Here is a 25,961-nt window from a genome sequence, read left to right on the forward strand (position 1 = left end):
TTCTGATGGAATCTGAGGCCATGCCGAAAGTAACAAAATGATTCTTTCTTAAAAGTCCATAAAAAGGTGAAATGGATTATGGTTGATAATTACAGAATAGTGAGAAAAGTATCAAACTGTACCCAGGTGCTCCTTCTCAGGCTCTTGTAGCTTGAATCCTACGCTATTTTCAAATACAGATTCATTTAATGTTTATGTTTGTCTAAATAAAGATCTCCAGTTCAACGGGAACTCTAGAGAAAATGGATGGTTCTATTTCTCCAATCGACCACGTTACAGGAAGTTTCACTGTATGGATATGAAAAGGCGTGACCGGGGCATCATCACTGAGAAGTGCTGCCTCTTAATTGTACCCCCTCTATGTAAGGCCATAGTTCCCAACCCTGGCTAGGGACCGATTCACCTGTGGCACTTTTAAAAAATATAGATGCTCAGCGCTCCTTCCACTCCAACCAGAAGCTCTGTTTTTTTTGTGTGTGTTTCATTAGTTTTGTTGTAATGAAAGGGGAAATAGTCTTCTCACACACTGTTGGTGGGAATATGAACCAGAACAATTCTTCTAGGTCCTACACACTTGATCAAGCAAGTCCACATCTAGGAATTTAAACTTTAGATATGCCACAAAAATGTACAAAAAAAAAAAAAAAAAAAAGGCAACCAAGGATGAAAACAAGCTAAAGGTACTTGTTAAATAAACTATAGCATAATCCTGACAATGGGATTCCACGTAGCCAGTAGGTCCACATATACTATTGTGGAAAAAGGCAAGTTGCATAACATTATGCATAGTCTATATATACAATGTAAGTATGCATACTGTTCTATGTATAGTGTATGTACATACATATATTTCCATACTCCATACGCACACACACACTCTTCTAAACACAAAGAAGATGGAAGAGTGTCCAAGAAACTGCTGACACTTAAATCTGGGAATGAGATATAAGAACTCAAGCTGTACACTGTACAGTTCCGACTTAATTTTACAACGATCATATATTATGTTTGTAATTAAATACTTTAAAATAAATTGTTCGAAAGAGATTCACTGGCAACTTTCACATGAGGCCAAGGTTGAAAACCAGTGATGTGGGAGAAAAAGCCCTCGTGGATGTAAGTAGATCAGACGCTCCAACGTGTTAAGGAAACCCACCACCCACACAGGCTAGAGTATTCACACCATGTGATACCTCAGACTTGCCAGAAGATGGCGCCTCAGAGGCAACCATCCCGCTCGTCAGTCAAAACTTGTCAAAACCAATTTTTCATGAACCCAAGTCTTTTTACTACTCTAAGGATGATTTTATTTATGCCCAAAGCATTCTTTGCTACTGCTTCCATAAACAGAGGTTCATGCGTATTTATGTCATATGCATTTTTTCACAGAAATCCATGGTCGTTCAATATATTCAAACACAACACTGGGGAGATATTTTCCTGAAAGGAATTGGCAACGCTTGCTCAGGCCACCCCCCCTCCTCCTCTGCACTGTTTCCCTGTTGTCTTTGCTCTGCTTTACTCATCTCCTTATCTTATTCCAGAGTCAATGCCACAGAGGCAGGTGATTATCAGCCATGTGGAGCATTTGTCCTTCTCAATCTATCCACACCTTTGGCCCAGAAAGCATGGGGCATAGGGCAGCCCAGGGCGAGCACCACGAGTTTTTCTGCCCTCCCACTAACACTGATTTTCTGGAAGTGGGCGTGTTGCCACAGCAACTGTCAAATCACATCAATTATGCCGCCTCTAACCTCCCAACATCTTCTTTAAACATACCATGCTTGAGACACGTGGCTCAGCTGCCCTGGAAGTGCAGAGACACCAGGTTCCTCACCATATAGCAAAAATGTCCATTCCCCAGAGGGAAGGGAGTTAGCGCCTTGGGGGATTAACCACCATATATATTTCTTTTTATTCTCTTTTTTCCAATTTTTTTTATTCCAGTTCAGTGTGATCACATAACGCTATGATCTGAAGGATTTCCTGTGCATTTTTTTCTCTGTGCATATTTAATAGAGATTAATTCTTAACATCAGTCAAGAAAAACTCAATGAGCCACTTAAATGTATCCTTCATATTGACATAAGTTTTGCTCATTCTTCAAGACACAAGCAAGGATCATCTCTGATATTCCCTCTACACCCCATTCAGAGCTGCCCACTCTTACCTCCAGAGCTTCTCAAGTTCAAGGGATAGTGTCTCCCTTATCTCTGAATCCCCAACACCTCGTTCGGTGCCCTCAGTAACTATCTGATCAGAAAGTGAGTAAATGCACTCCAAAATTTCCATTTGCTGGTGGTTCTCCATTAATTTTTATTATGTTGTTAAATAACCGGGATAATAACCAGGTATCAGACTTGCAATTAAGATCCAAATAACACATTACAAATCCTTTTGAAGAGGGAGAATACAGAAAGTTCATTCCTAAGACTTTTATACCATCTTCTTTTTCATTCTTGTTTTTTCAGATCCAAGAAGTGCATTGAAAGGGAGGCTTCTCCATATGGGGAGAAGCAGCAAAGCCCCAAAGAAGGAAGCCATCGCATTCCCCGAGTCCTTACCAGGCAGCCTGACATCTGGTCCGCACTCGGGGAAAAGAGGCCACATCCTCACACGGAGCTCTATTTTTGCATTCCGAACTGCTGATGCTTCACTCCTACAACTCGCCTCACACACAGGAAGGGGAAGGGAACCAATATTTACCAAGTGCTGGCTGCATGCTCTCTGCTGCCTCACATCCACAGCTCAGAAGATTTCAGCCCCATGCTCTGAGTCTGTGGGGAGTCTCACTAGGTACAGCTCTCGGGGGGCAAACAGGGACTGAGCACCTGCAACTGCTTCCATTCATCCAGCTGAGGGCAGATGCAGAGCCGATGCCGAGCACAGCCACGTGTCCACAACTGCTTCCCCACACGACTTCTCAGGATGGCTAAAGGGGGAAATCTGTGTCTCCCTGTTGCGCTGGGGGCAGATCAGCAGAAGGTGGGCACTGTCTTGACTTCTGCAGACTGTGCTGTGGGCTTAGCTGAGAGGCATTCAATGTTCCTAATACCCCACTGGAGCATCCCTATATCTTCCTGGGTCAGTGTGTTTATCATTTTATGGTGTTTCACACTTAAAACTATATTAGAAGCCACCGTGGATTTTAAGGGTCCTACAAAAGCACAGAATTCATTTTTAAATGAAATCCTTCCTGATTTATATGGAACGCCTGCGTTTTGAAAACCAGCTCCTCTGCATCCTTTAACATCAGACTCCCCAGGGAACTGGCTGAGAATCAGGACCTCTGTAGACAGGCACTCGGGTCGGATTGCCGCGGCTCCTTTGTCTTCATCCCTTCCACATCTAGCCCCCGGTACACATGTGTCACTGTGTTGTGCCACTGACATGGTGTTCAGAGGTTCCGGGAGTTCTGCCACCTTCCACAATACTGAGCGGCAGTGAGGGTAGCGGCTCAGCGCGCAGTTCTGGGATCTGACCACATGGTCTCATATTCCAGCCGTGCAGACCACCAGTGTTCGCTGCTGCATTTATTTGGTTCTCTGGGCCTGTTTTCTCACCTCTGAAAGGGTGATAATAGTGCCTGCCTGTACTAAAAGTAGTGGTACCCAGAGGCTGTTTGGAGTTTTAATGAGATGATACGTGTAAGCCACTTAGCCTAGTGCGCAGATTGTAGCAAGCACTAACGAAGGGTTAGTTATTACTGTGCTGTTTCCTTTCTACCCATCCTGTGAGATGGAAGCTCCACATTCAGAGAAAAACTGGTACACGCTGCCAACCGCCTGATCCTCAGGATTTCATCAGTCAGGAGAGAAAGGGCACAGTGATCAGCAGCTGCACATGTCACAGACGTGCCACTGGCATCCCCTGGGATCCCGCGTCCTTGGGGTGAGCCAGTGTTACAACACACGACTGAAGTCCTCAGGCTGCACCATGCCCTTCTTTTAAAGTTGGTTTTGTGTATTGGTCTGTTTTCCTTTCAGCAGGGAGGGAGGGAGGTATGTGCCTCTCTCTAGGGCTAGGGAACTCTCCTCGTACACTCCAAAGGGAAACATCTGGGAGCGCTGTGCCAAGAGCCGCCTCCCATCCTCTGACAAAATGCAACCCAAGGAAATGCAGCCTTCTAATGAATTAGCCTGGCCTTTTTTTCTGGAATAAAAACAGGCTTATTTATTAATACAATAGATGCAAAGTGCTAGGAGGGGGTTAAGACCTGAGAAAACAGACTTAGAATTATTTCAGTTAATAATTAGGAGTTAACACATTCCTCTTTTTAAAAAGTTCCCCAAGACCCCAACTCGATCTGCAATGTTTAAATTCATAGATGAATGTGTACACGATGTTTGTATATCGATATATAAGGTAAATATGTTAAACTGTTAATTCTAGGAGATGGGGGAAAGATGCCTGATATGTAATATTGTTTGTATTTTAGAACGTTTTCCAAATAATGCTTCATATGCCTCAGTTGTTTGAATAATTTTCTGCGCTGTTCTAACCAGAGACCTTTGCCGCTTCACCCTGGTAGGAGGGCTGTGATTTTCCTCAACATACTACTAATGCACAATAGCAGTGGCACATGTGGGAATGGTCCAGCCTTTTAGGACGTTGCCAGAAGGTTCATGCTACATTCCCTGGTGTGGGCACACAGCACATAGTGCACTTAGAATGAATTCTGCAGGGAATGTTGAAGACATCACAAAGCCAGGGATCAACCCATTCCAACTCTCTACCTGCGGCATACACGTCAGTAGTGAGCTGTGACTCTTCAGGGAAGATACCTGGGAAGCCCTTCTCCTCTTCACCAGCACCCTGTCTGTTCTCTGTGACCCCAACTGCTGGCCGGTATGGGCAGAAGATGCAGTCTGTGGCGCCATTCCATAAACCAACCAAATCCGACACTCAAAGAAGTTACCCCCTAACACACCACACCCAGGGGCATGTCTATTGGCCAAAGAAATAGAGGTTGGTGTTTAAAAAAAAATAAATGTCTCTCTGCATTTTTCCTTCCCCCAACACAGCCTGGAACTTCTCTACTTACCTAGGTAAAACCCCAATAAAGAACCTGTTGGATGAGTTTTAAGAACTCTTACAGGTGATCTGGGAACATGCAGGCTAGAGCTGGTGCCTTCCAATTCTGCCTGTCATCAAGGGATAGAAAATTGGGGGGTCAAAACCCACTTTTATTTGTAAGCATCTAATGCTCTGGTCTGAAAACACTCTTTTCATCCTTGACTATTATATAATCAATTGGAAAATAGCAAAGCGTTCACATAGAACAGCAGCTTATGGAAGCTTTAGGATGAGGTCTGGAGCTATCACCATGTCAGCAGTGGGGTATATCTGCACTTCACCTCCTCCAAGACTACCCTGACTCAGCTCTGTCCAAGGGCCATCCTGACCCTTTGCAAAGACTCACCATGTTGAACACAATTCTGCTGGCATCACTGAAGATATGAGAGTCGGCACAAGTCTCTTTTAAAACCATTTATAATGAAAGTAATGTCTTTGTTATTTCAACAAATGTTTACTGAATGTCACCTATGGTGTAAAGCACTGCTGAGGCGATGGAGATAAAAGCCTAGTCCCCACGTCTGAGAAACTTGAAGTCAAGTGCAGAGTCATGTGTATACAGAAGTGCTTTGGGAGACAAGAAGATGGGGGTTTCAACACACCTTCACCTACTTCATTTTATACAAAAAGAAGAAAAGTCCTGCAGTATTAAAATACACTGGTGTGAGGACAGACCAGCTCAGGACCAACAACTTAACCTACTGATTTTTCAAAGCAGTCCAGGTACAGTCAATCCTGAGTGATAACTGCTCTGTCACAATAATGCACGAAGAAATGCACTGTGCATCGCTTCAGTTAATTATAAAATGAAATTACATTCCCTGAACACTTCCCCAAGCGAGGGCATGAGGTGGAAGCCTTGAGGTGGTGTCTGGCTGGGTGGCAAATGGCAAGTAGCCAGGGCTTACACATTGACCGTAGCTAATATACCACACAGATAATCCACATGAGCAATGGAGAACTGACAGTTGATGCAGACTACAGAGCTCAATCATGTGCTAGAGCTTCTGTCTATCAAAAAAGAAAACGTGACTAAAAACAAAATACCTGTCTGGCTTTATAAGGGGAAGGGGAACAAAGCTTCAAATAAACTTCTGAACTTCAACCATTTCTCAATACTTTCAGGAGGCCTCTTTGAAACTGCAGGGTGACTTCCATCTCTCCAATAACCTTCTCTAACCTCGCCTGGAATGACTAATGTGATTGCAACGGTCTAACTCTGGGAAGTAGCACTCTTTCCACCCCTCACGGAGCTTATCCATCTACTAGCCATGTGAGAACTTGGCATTATTTTGAAAGCTAATTACCGGCAGGTTTTTGAGACAGGCGGAATTGGTATCTGTCACCTCCCTTGTGCAGAGTAAGCAAAGGCTTCCCGGGGGGGCCAGCAGGAGGCTGCAGCCTGGTCCCTGAGGTTCTGGGCTTCTTTTACAGATGAGGGGCTTCCCATGGGTGGCCTGTCCTACGAAGTAGCAATCTGACATATGCACCTTGCTGGAAAAAGTTGCTTTAAATCTAGATTCACTGTTGCTTGGCTCCATGGTACTGACAGCAACAGTCCAAAACAGAAAACACTAGAATTAGAGTAAGTCTCAGCACTTGGGAAATCCCTATGAAATTTATGGGTTGGCATGACCCTCATTTGTTACAGGAGGGGTCTGTTTCATTGAGAGAGAAGTTAGCATTATTCTCACAAATCTTTGCTTTCAAATCATTTTGGTCTTTCCTAAGAAAGGTTTAAAAATTCCAGAACCAACTTTATTTTCAAGCCTGAGTCAGGCGTCAGGCAGTCACCTATGATAACTGAGTATGAGGGGATAGACCAAAAGAAGTGTATCACCTCTCTTCTCTGATTCCTCTTTTTGAAATTAGATATTTGTTTTCCTGAAGGCAAAACGATTGACTTGGTCTCTGAGAAGAGTAAGATGGAGAGGGAAGCAGAGGTGGAGAAACGGGGGTGGGGGGCATATTATAAAGTGGTAAAGTGCACGGGGTGAGGGAGGGTGATACATAAAAATAGATCAGTGAGGGAAAACTGAATGGAAGAGGTCCATTTGTTTATTTTCACAGTGTTTGCCATTCCAGGAGCCTCGCTGCAGTTCCTTCCTTCGGTGGTTGGCCCTGGACCAACATTTGAAAGTCTTAGATCTTCGGAAAGAAAGATTTGGATAACACAGTTGTTTTATCTGGGAGAGTAACTAGTTTACTCAAGAGTTCCAGGACTTTGGTTTTGATGTGATTACCTTGGCCTAAGTTTCTCTGTCCCAGGCAGTCCTGGCTGTGTTTACTGATTTAGCAAAGGGAACGAGATCATGAGCAGCATGGGATGCCTCTCAGACATCACTTCCACGTTCGGCTGGATGGGTTTATTACCTGGGCACATTGAAGATGGCAAAGACGGAGAAAAGTCAAATATTTTTTAAAGGTCCTATCTCTCTACACTCATAAGAGGGAAACAACACTTCTCTAACTTACTCCCCAAATAGACACTGCCGGGATGTTCTGCCAAGGAGTGATGTGAAAGTGTGTTCCAAAGTGAAATGTAAGCTTGGCCCAGTGCCCAGCTCTTGACTGTATTTTGCACAGAGAGCTGCAGGCTGGTGTACCAAAGGAGCACATTTCTCTCCACGTGATTGCAAGAGCCAGGCAGCCCAAGCAGATTGCTTTGTGTTAATAAAATGTGATCTCTAGACAGTACACACCAACAGCCCTGTGGAAACGTGAGCCAGGGAGAAGGACCCAGGGAAACCCACGGTCCTGGCCAAAAAGGGACCACAGTTGCCGGCAAACTCTGTTGCATCAAGGCGAGGCATTCCAGGCCTGGCGAATGCAAAATGAGAACAGAGTCAGAGATGAAAAGACAAGTCAGGTGCTCTGGTGAAGGCTGCTTAAAAAATAAATATAATCCATGGAATCCCATCAAACATGATCCTATGCAAATATTTATTCTTTCTTGGTAGGCCTTCACGGACATTTTTCTCAAGATCTGGAGTATACCTGGGATTCTCGGCACCTCCCCCCAAAACAGATTACCCAAATATGGCAGTTTGACTCCTAGGTTAAATTGTGTATATTCTGATCTTGTGTAAGGTGTGGCAAACACACATATTTCTATTCCCTCACCCCACAGGGGCCCAGCAAATGCAGTCAGTTTTCTATGAATCCAGGCAACCATGGGGAGGGAATCCTAAGCAACTAAAGCAATCACCATGGGAGGGCCTGAACCATGAACCACTTGCTTTTGTGGACAACTCCTGCCTCATGGACCCTGTGGCCTTGGCCTCCTCTGACCTCAGGAGGGATGCATTACTCAGTGCCTCAAGCATGTTAATCTACATCTCTAGCCAGGAGGTTCACAGGCTGAGGAAGAAAAGAGGGTATTAACTACACTTCCTTGTTGGGCCTCCTGTCAACACAGTAGATCACTTAATCTCCAGGACTGTCCAGTTTACTACGCCCTTTGGCCAATCTGATCTTCCCAGTTTGGGGAGCATCTTGAGGCTAGAGGTACCAGGGGCAGAGTACCAGACCTCAGGGAGTGTTTGAACCTCTCAGGGATTATTCTAGGGACTGCAGGACTTTATGGGCCAATGGGTTCCTCTGGTTGAAGGGAGCAGAAGATCCTAGAAGACACTGTTCCTCTGCTCCCCTACCCTGCAGCAGCCCAGCCCCCAGGCTCCTTGACCATGGGAAGGCAATCAGCCATAACCCGCTAATTATGGAGCAGCTGAGTTGATCAGCACCTCCCAGGCCCAGGTGAGCCTTCACCTTGGTTAATGTGCAAACCAGTTAATCGGCCTCAGGATAATTGAAAGTTAATCGTATGCAGAACTCAAGTGCAGTCATTGGAAACGGTAGGAAACAACAGTAGCAGAGGAAGTCAGGTCCACTCTCAGTGAACTTTCTCAGTCCACTCTTTTCTAGATTCTCCACAATGTTTAACCTCATTTCACCTCACTGCCTCACACACTCTTGGACCCAACCCTTGTCACACAATAACCCTGATCCCAGGGAACACGTAGTAAGTTCTCAATAAAATGTGACCATTATTAGTACACTGTTGCAGGGCATGGGTCTAAAGCTGGGAAGAGGTTGGCTAGCTATGGGAAGCATAATGGTGGGGGTGGGGGGGGGCGGTTGTGAGAAGCATTATGGGTTCAAATATCACCAGGAAAGCAGATCAACAGCACAAAAACATAAAGCTCATTGTAAAACTTACCAGAAATAAACTTGGAATATTGGTCCCAGTATCACGGGTAATGAAGGTTATCCCAAGCCTCAGCAGACTGGTAAATTCTCCAATACCTTCTTAAAGAAGGTGGGGCCACTTCTGTTTTAAACATCAGGAATCACTGTGGAGCACTGGGGGGCCCAGCCTCCTCATCATTCCAAGGTCCAGGTTTCCAGGGAATCCACAGCCATGACTGCTGGCCACAGCTTGCCAGGCTCAGTGGTTTGCGGCAACCTTCACTTAAGCTGTGAGCACCCACCCAAGTCTGCTTTCCACTGGAGTATCCATTGGAACCTGATGGGGACTGTTGGAATTACAACTTCTGTCTACCTTGTAATTCCTGTCCTGGAACTACACTGCAAAATCAAGTCTTCCTTTCCTCTATTCTATCAAACTAACCAGCATAAGCCTCCTGCAGAGAGTGAAATAGTATGCATCAGGGGATTAGAATAACACTCTTCCAGGACATCAGAAAGAGGCCTGGCCTAAGTTCCTGATCTTCTGCCCAATGGAGGGACCAGTACTAAAGGATCTTCCCAACCTGCTCTGTCAGGACAGCAAATACCTGGCACCAATACTGTCCCACCTAAGCCCATGGCAGACATCCCTAATTCATCACAGAACTCTTTCCGCTGAGCTCAGACCAAGCTTCAGTCTTGCAAGATGACATTCCAGGCACCTATCAATCCATAGCAGCCGGCTGGGAGGTGAAACCTGCTGATGTGGGTTTAAGTGGGGGCAAGGAGGGGTCCCTACAAACCTGAGTCCAGACATGCAGAGAAGCAAGCCAAAAGCAGATATGGCTACTGCCCTTCTGGAGAAGCTGCCATCAAAAGAACTAGCTGTGGGCTTTGGAGATTTCCCCCTGCCCCCCTGCTCTTTCTAAAAAATTATTTTGTCTGGCTAATAAACCACTGATAAAAAAAAAATCCAACTGTTGGAGCAATTATTCCATCCAGATAACTTGCTTCCAGGGTTACTCAGGAATGTTGAATACCAGGGAGAAGCCAGTGGTTCTCATTCAGAATGAAGACCATTTCTAAGGAAGAAACGAGCTTTAATGCTGTTGCATTTTTTCCCAAAGGTGTCAAACATCTTTTGCTTTAGTTTTTAAACTCCATAATTCTATACGAGTGGCAGAATGTCAGATTCTTAATCCGTCTACTTGCTTGGGAGCGGCACCATCACCCCAAGAAGGCTTTGCATTTTTTTGCACCAAAATGTGAATGTTAGTCTTCCAGCTCATGGAGTCTTAGAACAGAGTCATCGAGCTAAAAATAATACCCATGTTTTACAGGAAAGAAAACTGAGGCCTTGAGAAATTCAGTGACCAGGGACATGCAACCCAATCCTGACAGAGCCTCGATTTGGCAGACTTCGAATTCAGAGCTCCTTGTAAATGGCCTACCTTCAAATTGTTGCCACATGTTTTCTCCTCTTGCCACCTAAAAGCTAATGGAAATAAGAATGCTAACCCAATTTACACTTTATTTAAAAAATTTTTTTAAATGTTTTATTTATTTCTGAGAGAGGGAGAGAGACAGCATGAGCAGGGGAGGGTCAGAGAGAGAGGGAGACACAGACTCCGAAACAGGCTCCAGGCTCTGAGCTGGCAGTCAGCACAGAGCCCGACACGGGGCTCGAACCCACGAACCATGAGATCATGACCTGAGCCAAAGTCAGATGCTTAACTGACTGAGCCATCCAGGCGCTTCCCCCGCCACCATTTACACTTTAATTTGAATTTAGTTTGGCCAATTTTCTAATTGGTTAACTTATGTTATATTTATAAATGAGAAGGACATAGATTATTCTCAACTTACAGATGAAGAAGTAAAACCCAGAGAGGTTGACCAGTTGCTTAAGACACTTAATAGCAGAGCTGGGACTAAAAATGTATAAATCTTCTCATGTAGCTAGAGAAGCATCATGAGGCTTTGCAAAGACTCAGCCCAACAACACAGAAATCTGGGAGTGAGAGTCCAAAGACTGAACTATAGTCTTTGTATTTATTTAACGATTACTTTTAGAAACTAATCTTTAAATACCAGATTCTCGCTCTGAATTAAAATTTACTGAGTGCTAACAATCCCAGGTCCGTTCACTGATTAGCCCATTTAATGTAATTTAACTCTCATGATAATCCTGTGATTGGCTGCCATGTTCCAGGTGAGGAAATGGGGAGGAGGGTGCTCATAATTTAAGTGACTTGCCCAAGGTATCATGGCTTCTCAGGAGACCTCAGACTCCAAATCCAATTTAGTTTAGTGCCTAAAGGGTCTAACCGCCATGTGCTCATGCTATTAGGATTGTGTTTCTTCGAATATCTTTATCAAAGCTTGTTATTTCTGCCTTGAAAATGATTTCATCCTAATCTCCATGGTTTTTGGCCACCGAGACATGCCCAAATTTATTTTTAAGCTGCCTGTAATCAGAGTGGAAGGGCTGATGAAGAAAAAAGAAGGCGAACTTTGGCGATGTAGCCACAATATTCAATCCTCTTGGGAGAGACTAAATTCCAGGAACCGACATCATTTCTAATATGAGTTGATCTCCTACAACCTCTTGCATTAAGTGCTTAGTGCCATCTCGGCTGTAACACATAATGGGTACTGCTATGATTTCATATGCATTTAGCTGATTTAAACTTAGGAGCATTGTGCCCACTCTTTTATGAAAGCTCAGAGATATTTCATTAGATGTAAAAATATGCTCAGGGAGCCTTAGCTGGAATCAAGAGGGAGAAATCTTGCTTAGTTTGATGTACTTTGTTAATCTTAAGACAGGACTGTTGTACCTTGAAAAGCTTTATCCTGCCACACCCGTGTGTACAGTACACAATGTGCTATACCAAGATCCATGCCAACAGCTCCACATCTCTAATCTGGTTGAAAAACAAAGTCATATCAGGTTAATCCCAATTCTGAAATTAATCAACTTCGCATTGTCTCCTTTGTGTAAAAACTACTTTCACATTTTTCTCCACTTTCTCAATTTCTTCACACTCCTTTCCCTTTCAACAGAAGGGTCCATTTTTCCTATCTAGGGACCTCCCTGCCACTTTTCCATCTTGGAGGAAGAGTTAAGAAGGAAATCTCTAAGAGATTTACACTGGAGGTGGGGGAACGGAAGGCCAGGGAGAGAGCTACCCTTGGAGACCCATAATCCTGCCTCTCCCTACTGAAAAGCCCATCACCAACAACTAGGGGGGGCTTCTAGCTCTTCACTACATGGCCCAAAGGTATCACCAAAGATAAAAAAGAAGAAACCCAACTCACAAATCTTATAGCATGTTGGAAAGACCTGAGAGCCCCCAAAAGAAATGTGCATAAGTTCCACTTGTTCCTTTCTCCTCTCAAGCTCTTTTAGGCACAGGATCAGAGGATGGTGGGGGATGGAGATGAGACACACAGCCTGGCTGGTGGAGCATACATCTCTCAGCATAGCCACCCAAGAAAGCAGGTGATTACATGGTTACAGGATCACAACAGGGGTTTCCAGGTGGAATAGATCTTCCACAGAAGTCAATACACTCTGCCTCATCATTACCCTTTCTTCCCTACAATGACACCGGAGGTGGGGAACCATTTCCAGGCCATGGCTGCTGCAGCACAAGAGCCACTCCTACTTAAGTGTCCATAAGACGACGATGGAGGCAGAGAGAAAGAAAGAAGAGAAGACAGATCCAAACAATGAAAGCTACCACTCAAGTGCTTTGCATGTATCACCTCATACTCCTCCAGGACTCCTCTGGTGCAGGTGTGATCTCCCCCACTTACAGAGGAAACAACAAAGGCAGAAGAGTTACAGGGGCAAGATCTAAGCTCAGGCCAGTGGTTTAACCCCCACGTTATGCTGCCCTTTGATGTAGAGAGGGGAAAGCAAGAGGAAGTTGCTGCAACAGATAGATGATCATTTCATTAGTCCGACTCAAGAAGGAAAAATACCATCCTTGGGGACTGGTCTAGGACATCCCCTCTGTTGGCAGGTAAATGAACAAAAATCCTCTTTTGGTTCCATATACTTCCTGTATATGGAAATTTAAGTTTATGAATATAAAAGAAAAGCGTGGTAGAGCAAATGGGGGAGGGAGGCAGACAGAGAGAGAGAAACTGCAACAATTTGGTGGGAACATGGATTCACAAAGCCACAAATGTCCAAAGGACAGACATTCTCTTGCAGAATACACACTGTGATTATGAACATCAATTTATATACACACACAGGTAAGATCTTTAAAGGCTATTTTGTACTCAATTAAGTTAAATGTGCCTAAGATTATATTTGCATTAAGTAACCTACTGGGTGATATCTTTTTTTTTTTTTTTTGAGAGGTGGGGGTGAGGGCAGAGGGAGAGAGAGAATCTTAAGAGGCTCCACACCCAGCACAGAACCTGATGTGAGGCTTGATCTCACGGCCCTGTGATCACGACCTGAGCTGAAATCAACAGTCAGCCACTCAAGCGGCTGAGCCACCCAGGTGTCCCGATATCTTTTTTTATACAGATGGAAAAGATGTAAACTTCTGTTTAATCAATTAAAGATCAAGTGATTATAAAATGTGAATCAATGTGATGAGACTACCACGAAAGCTTAAGGGTAGAAACAGACTATAAATAAATTCAAATTGTTTCCCTTCACAACTAGTAGTGAAATTTCTTTCATCTTCAAACTTGTAAGGAATCCAGTAACTAAATGCCACTAGATGGTCTATTCTGTTTGAGTAAATTTCACTTACAATGCTAAAAAGACTTATTTTTTGATATGGATGTATATATTATTTTAAAAATCATCCAGGTAGTTACTGGCCATTTGAAATAAACATACATTAGATTCTACCTGGAAAAAATGACCACCACCTCCCCTAGGAAAGTGTATTAATATAAAGAGATCAATGGTAATGAAATAAATTCTGTGAAACTCTTATTAAGTCAGTTCTATAAATTTATCCTCAGAAAGTCTGTCTATCGTGGCTTCATTTCTCTATTTACACACATTATACTATCACTCTTTTCCCTCCAAGTCTTTCAGTGGCCTTTGGTCTCTTAAAAGCAATATTATTTTGACTGAATCTAAGATCCTCATCCTATTTTTAAACTTTTCTCTAGTAAAAGCCTCCATAATCTTCTTAGTGATACTAACTAACGAAGCCCAGCCCACAGCATAATGAATCCATTCTAAGGTGAACTAAGTCTTCTAAGGCTCAAAGCAGATGGAGTTTAACCGTTTGCCACTCTCCATATCTTGGGGCATTGAGATCTCTGATTTTGAGTAATCTGATTACTGCATATCTAGATGATCTTGTTCATCTGGTTTATAGCATGGATTCCCATTGGTCCCGGGGGGATCCTTCCTCAAACAAACCTTCCCTTTTCCCATTCAATTCAATTCATCAGGCATTTATTGTGCATGAATGGACAGCCTCGCTTAACTCTTTCCATTAAGTGCAGAAGCAATTCTAGAGCACTAACGAGACTCTCCTTTTCTGTTCTGCTGTCCGGGCCTGGATTCCATAGCAAAGACATCAAATCAGACGGTTAAACCCAGAGCTAATTAGAAAAGAAAGCATTGCTCTTCCCCACTCAAGGAGTTTTCTGCCAAAGCACTTATTTTTGCTGATCCATTTATGCAATCCCACTTTCTAAGAGAACATTTTGTCACAGATGATTTAGTGTTGTAGCTCCCTGGAGCATCTTTCTGTAGCACGCACTCATTGTTTTTAGGAATCTAAGGTCTCCCAGGCAAGATTTGAGAGGGAAAGAGGTTTAATTAGCCACAAGCCATCTCTCATTATAAGACCCCAAATTCCAAAGCATTCTCCCCAAAATTATTAATGACAAAAAATCCCAGATTAAACTTCTAAAACCAAAACTTCTCTGAACCTTGAGGGACAGGGGAACTGTGTGATTTTTCAGGAAAGAAAGTGAGACTGGATACCCCTTATGAACTGGATGGGCAGGAAGCTGAGACAGTGATGGTATTTGTTAAACTCAAAAGAGAAGGAAAACAAACACTTTAGGAATTTCCACCTTCAGTCATGGAGTGTGTGTACATTAGAAACCAACTTAACAGAAACAAGAACTGTATGGTTTTCCCCCAACAGACACTCAATTCTGCCAACAGTCCTGTAATTGTCTACTGTACAATTCATAGCTGAAGGTGAAATAGCACAGATGGACTCTTTCTTTCTTTCTTTCTTTCTTTCTTTCTTTCATTCTTTCTTTCTCTCTCTCTCTTTCTTTTTTTCCTTCCTTCTCTTTTTTTTTTTTTTAAAGTGAACTGGTTTGGATGAGAGTATCTCCTCCAGCTTGCTGTAATCTTGGCTTGAGACCAGAGCATGCTTCGGGGGTATTTGGGGAAGTCACGCATGTACTATTTGGTGTCCCCATCCCATCCCTCAAACCCTGTCCCTGTAACACACCCAAAGTCCCTTTTCTCTCTCCCTCTCTCTCTCCCCCCCCCTCACACACACACACACACACACACACACACACACACACCCCGTATCCACCGTACTTAAGCATGATATGCAATTAATTCCGGTTTCAGGTAAGAAGGAAGCCACAACTACAAGGTCAGGACTCAAGAATGCAAAACTGTAATAATGATTCCTTTGTCTCTCAGGAATAAAATTAATAAGCTGGCCAGAAACTTAGCTAAGTATTTTTAGCTCAATATTACTGCTGCAGGTAATCCTTATAACCAAGTACTATTTGTGTTACTGAGGCATCAATGTCTTCTTTCTTTTTCTCACATGTATATATATACACACACATAACAGCAGCAGCAGCAACAAAACACTCAGAAGTCAGTTCAATACACTTGTTTGCAAACCTAGTAAGCTTACAACATAGAGGTATTTAAAAGTGATGAGTATTAATGGGTTGGGTTTATTATAATCTATTTTTCTACTCCTGTGAGACCAGCCCTGCTTTTGGACTTTTAAATTCTGAACCATTCAAATCCCTCAAACTATTTTCTTGCCAAAGAGTGTTTCCCCCAATCACTAAAATCATAAAGCCCAAAATGATGGGCTTTATAAGTGAAATCTAAACCCTTTGTTTTTGAATTACTTTCCCTAGATCATTAGAACATTGTGTTTAGAAAAGCTGTTTGATGTTCAAGGGAGAGTATTTATTTTCAAAATAATAATAATAAGGAAGTCCCGGTTTGCCAGAGGAAACTATTGTGGAGTATCTAAAAATGTTTCAAATCCAACCTTGAACCCAAGTGGAAATGTCCACATGCCACTTCCCTCCTCGCAAACCTTCAATGGCTCCCCACTGCCTCCTGGATCAAGTTCAAGCTCCATAGCCCAGCACTCCCAACGCTACCAGCTTGCCCTGGCACCTGTCCCTCTAGACCCCTCCGCCCTACTCCTTCATATTCNGCCCACTCACCACTCTGGCTCTCCACAGCTCCCATTCCCAGGCCCAACACAGGCTACAACTCTTCCAAGAAGACGTGCCTCACGTGCTCTTGCCCCGGGCGCTGGCTGCTTCCTGTGAGGTCTGCCCCTTCAGTGTCTGTCCTGCTACCTTATTTATTTTTAAATACTTTACTCACTTTCCTGATTACTCTTCCCTCTCCTCTTTTCAGTAGATACTGGAGTCCTCTCTGTCCCCATCATTTGGCACCAAGGACATGCTATGCTGTCCTGTCACTCATCCTTTTACCTAACAGTTCTATCTTCCCTACGAAACTGCCATCTCTTCGAGGCCAGAGCCAAGTGGTACCCTTGACTGTCTTCCCCGGGGTATGCTGCAAAGTGAAAGCTGACGCTATTTCTGGGGACCATCCACACTGCTCCTAAAAATTCTTCTGTTGTTCCCTAACCTTCAAATCCGAGAAAAGGGGAAAGTAACAGAACTGACTCATGGTTAAGGCTAGCCTACCATGTGCCAGCTGTCATGGTGGGCCCTCCTGCACATTAGCTTTAGAAAGCTCACCTAAGCCCAACAAAGATGCTACTCTACAGATGAGAAAATGAAGGCGAAGAAGGAGTAAGGATTTATTCAGTATGGGACCATTTGGGGGCAAGAGGAAATATTACTCTGGAATGCTTATGCAAAGTATTGCCTGTAAGCAGGGGGAGGAACTAGACCTCTCTCCTCCTCCAGCACCATAATATGCCTTACGGTTTCTTTACCCCTGAGGTCATTATATTGTCTTCAAGTATAATTACTTAATGCCTGTTATTAAAAATTCAAGAGTAACATCAATTGATTGATTTTACTAGCAAATGTGTCAGGAACTTCTTTGAACTGCATTTTGTTTGTTTCAGTTTTCACCTCAGGAGCAAGGAGGAATGCACACAGGTTATAGTTTAGCTACCCCAGGTTACCTAAAACTCAGAGGCTAAACAGGGTAAGCAACACTCGGCAGAAAAGCAGAGGACAAATTCAAATGCCTTGACCACAGGCCTTAATGGGCCAGGAAAAGCAGCATACAGACTTGTTTGGAGACCAATGCTAGGTCCTCCTATGAGAAAGGAGATCAGATGGTAATGAGAATGCAACACATAGCAGCTGTTATTGAGCACTTACTGTGTGCAAAGCACCGTGCCAAGTACTCTACTTGCATCAGCTCACAAGACCTTCCATGGTCCCATGAGGCCAATCCCAAAATTATTTCAAAGTTCCAGATGGGAAATCAGAAGCAGATCATTTCAATGACCTGCCTGAGACCATGAACAAGCAGGAAGTCAGGATTCACACACGGGTTTGTTTGTTTATTGGATCTTAAAGCTCTAAAACATTGCTATGCGGCCTATAGAGAGTGGTCTCCAACATTGAGCATTCTGACGGACGCCGTGAAAGGTATGCTGGTGAGCACCTAGGGCTCAAGGAAATTTAAGTTTATTCCAAAACAATGGTTAGTGGCTTCAGGTCAAGATATTGGCTGGGATAATATCAACTATAATACATGAACAGTATTCTCAACCATTTCCATTACAGAATCCAATGCAGACCTTGTATCTCCCTGTCCCTCTCATGGTTATTTTTCCCCATTTTTTTTTTTTTTTTAAATCTTACTACTTCCCCTCCTACTTTCCCTCTTCCCTCCATATTCACTGCTGACACATTTAAAAAAATGGCTCCTGGGTAAGAGTGATTAGTGCCGTTGTAGGAGAGGGTTCCGGAGAAATCTAATAAATTACCGCTGTCTTTTCATCCTCCAGCTTTCTACATCAGGATGCTATTGACGCCTTTCTTTTCCCACCTTCCCTACCCCTCTCCTTCTCCTCTACCTAGTTCTGTCTTCATATTGCTATTTTTCTAGTCTGGTAGGCACAGTGCTCAACTGGGAAGACTCTGCCAAGCCCCTTGGCAGGAGCTGGCCTACCGGAATCCTGCCCGCCACAGCGGTGCAGCGAAGACAGGGCCGCGGGGCAGACAGGCGGGAGAGAGGGCCGAGTCTGGGGTCTGGCCACGGTGCTGGACCGAGCAGGTTTCTCTGGCATATGAGCTGCCCTACAGAGCTCAGCTTTCTCCTGCTAGGGTCGGGATTACAATTTCTTGCTGGCACTTGCTGTAGTTCGCCTGGGAGAAGAAGGAAGGGTTGGGGGGTGGGGTGGGGACGGAAGCAAGCCAGCACACCACCCAGGGTTGGGCAAGCTCGACAGGGCACAGCCACGTGCCTGAAGCACACGGTCACGCAGGCAGGCGGCCAGGGTTGCCAGGGTTCGCACAAGAGCTGGGGGGGTGGGGGGGAGAGGTGGCACTGGGCACCGAGTGAGTGGCTGTTTCCATACTAGCAGACCGGGAGCTGCTAACCCAGAAGCGATGCTGCTGGGCTAACACCAGGAAGTCACTTGTCCTAACCCAGAATGAAGGAGAAAAGTCAAGCAGGCTATACAGAATAAGGATTGGGCATGCTGGGAAAAAAAAAAATGCATGTCCTATTTTTGCAGAGAAGGGGATTGGATGAAACAAATCCCTAAATGGAGAATGGGGGTTGGGAATCCAGGGGAGTTCTTTCTGGGCTCCCATGCCACTGATATCAAAACAACAGCTCCAGGCTCTGAGTATTCATGCGCCATACACAGTGCCAAATTCAGTCAGGTGTTACCTCATTTCACCCTGCAAAAATCCATGGGAGGGGGACTATCACCTCCATTCCATTGACACATAAATTGAGGCTTAAAGAGGTTGGGAAATTGATACTATGTTGCATAGCAGGCCAATGTGGGTCCAGGATGGGAACCCAAGCCCCCCGAGGTCCAGGGCTTATGCTCTGAACCACCACCCTGCTTTCCATACCTATCTGAAAATACCTCTTGCCAGGAGACTAGAACACCATCCTGGGAATGTCACAACAGGTCAAAGCCAGGAGAACAGGGCAAGCCTGTCCTCTACAGGGTGTGGTGGGGAAGATAAACTCTAACAAGAAACAGAAAAAAAGTCTGCCTGCCTCCAGAAGAAAGCTGAACTCTCTCCCCTTGGTGATGTCCTTGATCCCAATGAACGCAAAACACTTCCAAAGTACTTGAGGCGCAGCGCATGGCAACTATCAGTCATGATGCTCCCAACCTACGGACCTACCAAGGTGCTGGATGGGAAAACATAGAACCGAGTGCACTTACAGGGAGGGAGAAACTGAAACTTCTCATGACGCTGAGAAAAGCAAGAGAATCCTGTTGCCTGGGCAGGACTTCCCATAATCCCAGAACCGCCAGCATAGAACTCCCCTTGGTCTTTACCCAGATCCCAGGGCCAGCATGTTCCTTCTGCACCAAAACCTTGCCGCAAAGGAAGGTCAGCAGACAGAACACAAATTCCATCCTGCAAAGGTGTGATGGAATTCTCCCCAATCTCCCCACTCCTCTTGCACCACCCACTTACGCCCTGCTCCTCCTACACACTGCCACATAGGAGGGTTTTCACTTCCCTCTGTCACCAGCCTTCATCATGACCCGGGCTCTATGCTCGGAACTAGAAAGACAGCCTTCTTAATTCTCGGCCGAATATGGGTCTAACAGTGGCAGGACACCCCCAAGCTATTCAAAGAAAAACCACCAGAGGAAACGATTTCAAATCTGGTTTTACAAGCATGTGATTTAAAAATAACTCTGCCTTTGTCTGCTACAGATGACTTTCCCTAAAGGGACTGCTGTCCTTAAAGCAATCGCTCAATTCTCTGGGCAAACAGATTCTTATTTTTCCAGTAACCAGCACATACCTCTAGGATTGCACTCCCGGTACCATCTCTGATAGCATCTGAAAGGCAAACAGCAAAGCAGGCAGGATGACTCCTGTCGGCTCGGCTGACCTGGGACCAGACCATCTGGGATGCTGCCCTTCAGATGACGGAGGAGACCATGCAGGTGGCTACAGCATCCAGCAACCACCACTCTGCCTTCATCAAGATGTCAACCCAGAAAGCTCAGCCATCACCCCATAGCCACAGGAGGTTTCAACTGATTCCCGAGTTACTTCTTCAAGGAAAACTGTATTTCTTTGGATACTTGATTTACTCTTTGATCAGACAGTAGACAGAGGAATAAGGATGGGTGCACAAAGCAGGAAAGGGAGTTGGGGGGCAGTCATGGTAAATAGTAAGAGAATTTATAAGTACGCTCACCTTGCCATTCCAAGGCACACTTGGGGTAGACCTAGAAATGCATTAGTTGTCAGCTCATGGCTTAATTTCCTTTCAACCAGACAGGTGGCCTGACACAATGCTACTGAGCATAACTCAAAAGATGCGTGTTGAGCAAATACAGAAAGCAAGTGTCCAATAAAACTGCTTTGCAATTACCTCCTGATTCGCTGCATGTCATAGTTTTATCAACTAACAGTGTAGAACTATGCCCTTATTAACACAGTATTTCTCCTTGGCAATCTAATGCCACCTGACCTTCTCTAAAGTTTTGCCAGATGGCCTTACAGGAGGCAAAAAGCATCCGTGTGTGTGTGTATGTGTGTACGTGTGTGTGTGCACGCACATGTGACACAGGATCCTGAGTTATGCCCAGGATAACTATGTCAATTTGCTCTCCAAATTGAAAGTTCTCAACAGGGGTGATTCTGCCCCCAGGGGACATGTAGCAGTGACTGGAAGGGGCGAGGGTGTGACTGGCATCTAAGGGATGGGAGCCACGGATGCTATGCAACATCCAACAACGCACAGGACGCTGGCCCATGGCAAAGACTTACCTGAAGCCTCACCAGTGGCAAGGTTGGGAAATCTTGGTCTAGACTGAAATGGTACAATTCCCAGAATGCTCAAGGCTACATCTGTGCTCTTCCCTTCTGAGGACTCCCTTTCCTCAAGATCCACGTGGCATATCTACTCTGGTCACCACTGTGATTACACGGAACAAACAAGAGCTGTCTTCCTTTTTAGTTTCTTTGGTGATATACCATCCATCAAGTCCACATCCCCTTAGATTTTTATTTTGCATATAATCTTTATAATGACCAACACTGTACAAGTTGTTACAGCAGAGTATCATTGTCTCTGTACTTAGTATTTGAAGAAGACCTTTAGCTTTTTTTCCCTTCTTGTTAGGAGTATTACTAAGTTTCCATTTCAAAAAAGAAGATTATTTTGAAGTATGTTTCTGTTACCAACCCCTCCCCCCAAAAAAAACAAACAAACAACAACAACAACAACTTTCAAATAAAGAGCTTATTTCTAGATTCCAGTTCCCTCTTGGATCCTCATACCTTTCCCATCATCTGATGAAATGATTTCTGTGGAAACTCAGGAGCCCTTTGTTATGGATTGCAAATCTGATTCGGGCATCCCAAGTTTTCGAGTCACTGATTAATTACTGATTCTAACAAGCTCTGACAAATGACTTTTAAGGGAAGCCTCCAAATTTCAAACCTTAATTCTTGATTGTCAGTGAGAACCAAGATGTGGGGACCCAATGTTTTCATGCCTTTGGGGAAAAAAAATACAGTATTTCTAACATGGCACACATCTTGTATTTGCCAGGAGGTGGAGAAATACTTGTCAATTGAGTATAAGTGTTAAGGTTGGAATAACTTTTGGCCAAAATCTCTTGATATTTGTCTCCAGAATAGAGGAGGGTTATAAACCTTCCTAAGTACCTTAAGAAGCAATCTCAGAAGACAGGATTGAAATCAATGATAAAAGTTGACACAGATAATAACAATGACAACTGTTAGTCATTTGATCGTTTATACATATTATATATAATTCTCACAATAACCCAATCAAGTAAAAATTATATCCTTCAAAGGAAAGGGAAACGGAAGCGCCCGGAGAGGTTACATCACTTTCTAAAGCTACAAAGTAGTTAAATCTCATTCTACAGAGCAGAGTGACTGAGATACAAGGCACCTTCCCACTGTGGCTCCAGCCCCTTCTCATTGGTTTAAATGGTTATTTCACTGATTATCTGTTCCTGGAAAGAAACGAAAACCATGGCACTGTCCATTCCAAGGAACAAGGGCTTGGGGTCACATCAAGGAATGTGTTCCCAAGCTTCTGCAAGCTCCTGGGGTGTTCAGTAGTTAAAAACTTAATTCCATTCCAGCCAGCGGCCTTGAGTTATCATTCAAAGTAGGTTTCGGAGCAGGGGGCCCGCACAGAAAGATGTTAACTCCAATACTAATATTTCAAGACAGGGGTGTTTTCTTCCTCCTTTGCATCATTTCCTTCCATTTTAATCTCGCTCTGCATGTCACAGAAATTCTATGCGCGGTGAGGACACAGAGTTCAGGAATGATCTCAAGCACAAATCCCCCATTGTCCTGCTTTCTGTCTTCCCCTGCAGCAAAGGCCCTCAGCTCCGTGACCTTCCTGCCAATTTATCTGGCTGACTCTTTGTTCCTGGTTACCTGTGCACGTGAAATAGTCTTTCTTCCTGTTCATTTCGCACTACAGAGCACTAACAGCATGAAGCCACGGCTGAGCCACCCCAAACCGTGTCTTTATCTGAGCATCGAGCTATGGGTTTTGAAGTCCTAGACATTTTGGGTGATGTTTCTGTGTAATATTTCGACACCATTTACAGCCAACCTTGTGGGCTTTGATAGACATGTAGTAAGTATGATGAACAGGTGAAAATGAAAAATACCCGTAAGAACAATTTCGTTTACAGGAATAATGGAGTTCTGGCCCTGAGGAAGGCTAAGCCACACTTACAGTGAGAGGTGCTTTTAGACTCAATTTCTCAGTCAGTGAGAACACAAGAGGAAAAAGATGAAAAAGCGGTCAGCCCCCCACCCCTAACTCACATTTTTCCCCCTTCACATGAGACAGAAATGAACATAGGTGAACCACAGCCTCAGAGAGAGTCTACCCACGTTGTTCAGCAAGGTGCATACCATGTATTGGGGAAAGAGGGTGAGGGGCAGGAGAGGAGGTAGATGGGTACCTACAGTATCCAAACCATTAACTGTAGTCTGGTGTTTCTTAAACTGTAGCCGGTGGGATCAACTGCAACAGAATTGCCTAGGTTCAAAGTGCATATTCTTATGCCCTCGCCCCAGACCTGAAAAATCAGGATTTCTAAGGACAGGTCCATAGAATCAGCATTTAGCTGACTCTCCCAGAGACACAGATAGATGCTCCCTGCTGTGGGTGAAATACAAGAGTCCCCTTTCAGAGCCAGCCAAGGTCTCCCTGATCGTGAGGATACTTCTGCTATCCCCATCCCGCTCCTCCCCTGCACCCTCTTGCCCATCTGAAGGAGAATCTTTTTAGAATTTACCTGGTCTGATGGGGCTCTGCATACAGTTTGGGGACGGGATGCCAGGGTGAAGGGGTGCAGAGGCCCGACTGCTGAGGTCCATGACGGAGGGGGCAGCGGAGGAAGCCGGCTGCAGCCCAGGAGGGTGAGGGCTGTGGTCATGTTGAGACGGGCTGGGGGGAATGCCATTTTCCGACAAAAACTCCTCCAGGTCCATGTATTCCAACTGGAAAGTATCTCCGTCATAGGGAAGGGTTTTGTCCCATAAGGTGGGTCCCAAGAACGCCGACTGGGGGACCGTCGGGCTATTACTCTCATCATCCAGCTTCTTTTCCTTGTCTTTATCTTTACTAAATGCTGCAGAAAAGGGGGAAAGTTGGACTTAACAAAGGGGGAAAAAAACCAAACGTGGCTTTTTTTTTTTTAAATCACCCGTCCTGGCCTCTGCTACGAAACACCACCTTCACTCCTCACAAACCCCAGGGAGCTTCTCTGGTTGCTGGCTTTTGTGGATCTAGAGTTAAAAGTTCAGACAGGACATGGATCTCTGCCTGTTTTTCAACATCTTCCTATTTACTTTGGAAAGCAAGCACTAGTCCTTGGGACAGGGCTACAGACTGATCTAGGATATAAACAGGGGAACACAGTTTTCAGTACATTATTGGAGGAGACAAATAATTCAGATCTACAGTGGCAAAGGAACACCTGCAGTTACATACAATTGCTATGATTTTTAACAAAACAGCCAATAACCAGGCATGATTTCCCTTCCAGGAAATTCATTACAGTAACAATATGAGGTCATTCAGACTTAGCCAGTGAGCTAGGGATTCTAATGTCGGTAAAGCAGGGACTCTACACCCTCCCTTGAAACTATGCATTGAACACCTACTATATACCTGATTCTTTCCACAGATTATCTCCAAAAATCTCACTATAAACGTGCAAATTGAATCGCTGTTATCCCCTTTTATAACGAAGAAATAAAGGCTCTGAGACTTGAAGGAACTTGACCAATGCCTCACATTGGCAGAGGAGAAGACAGAACTTTCCAAGCCCACATATGTTTGCTTTTAAAGCTGCTGGGGCACCTTGCATTTTACAGGAAAGAGGGTTTTTTTTTTTTTTTTAAGTGTTTTCTTCCTCCTCTTCCCCAAAGGCTTAAATATGATTCAATTCACAAAAATTATACATGTATGCAATCTGTCAAAAAGCACAGCTATTGGAAAGCTCATTACATACCTATGAGGGAGGTATGTCCTACCTGAAGCACCGTTCACCCCTGGACGTCTTTAAACAGTGCTCTGGGTTTTGCCCATTCTAGTACTCAGGCGCGGGTGGAATCTGGGATCAGGGAATCTGGCTTCTGAGTTTCTTCCTCAGAGAAACACAGCCTCTGCTGCCATCCATTCTAATCCTCCAGTCTCATCCATCTCCTGAGACTCTGACTTAAAACACCCACAGATGCAAAAGACTGCAGGCAGCACCTTCCTCCCATGTGCTACTCCTTAAAGGAGAGTTAAGAGGGAAGCTATGTTTTGCAGACGTCGAACCAAACCCCTCAACTCTTGCAATGCAACAGGTTGCCCCCCGCTAGGAGAGAAGATGCGAGTACTCCCAAGCTCTTTGTAGCCAAATGATCTTTCAAGACTTTTACACTATAAACCGCACCGTTTGCCTTTGCTACCGTGGTATCGAAGGCATGAAACCGCATCAGCCCAACTGACAAACCCTGGCGGCACCCGCTCGGTTTGGCGCCTCTTCGCCCGACCCCTCCTCTCCCGCTCCAGCCAAGGTTGCCCTGCGGAGGTTTGGGACTTACCAAGAAAGGGCTCAAGCCAGAGGAGGCTCCTGCGCGGTTACACGTGAGCCTGCTCCGCTCTCCCCTCCCACCAGGAAAAGTGCACGGGGAAAGTGTCAGAGCTGGAGGCGTGCACAGCTTCCCGCCCCCCCCCCGCCCCAGCGCCCCCACCCCCCGCCCCCCGT

General features: G+C 44.7%; 1 protein-coding gene across 2 annotated transcripts in view; it reads right to left on the reverse strand.

The window, feature by feature from the left end:
- Positions 1-25,961, reverse strand: part of HLF (HLF transcription factor, PAR bZIP family member) — a 51,244-nt gene that overhangs the window by 24,541 nt on the left and 742 nt on the right. For both annotated transcript variants that reach the window (XM_077762876.1, XM_077762875.1), the window contains exon 2: positions 23,997-24,332. In XM_077762876.1, the coding sequence (XP_077619002.1) occupies positions 23,997-24,332 (336 nt within the window). The remainder of the gene's footprint in view (positions 1-23,996; positions 24,333-25,961) is intronic.

The sequence above is a fragment of the Crocuta crocuta genome, unplaced genomic scaffold (genome assembly GCF_008692635.1).
Source record: "Crocuta crocuta isolate KB4526 unplaced genomic scaffold, BGI_CrCroc_1.0 scaffold144, whole genome shotgun sequence".
NCBI classification, from domain to species: domain Eukaryota; kingdom Metazoa; phylum Chordata; class Mammalia; order Carnivora; family Hyaenidae; genus Crocuta; species Crocuta crocuta.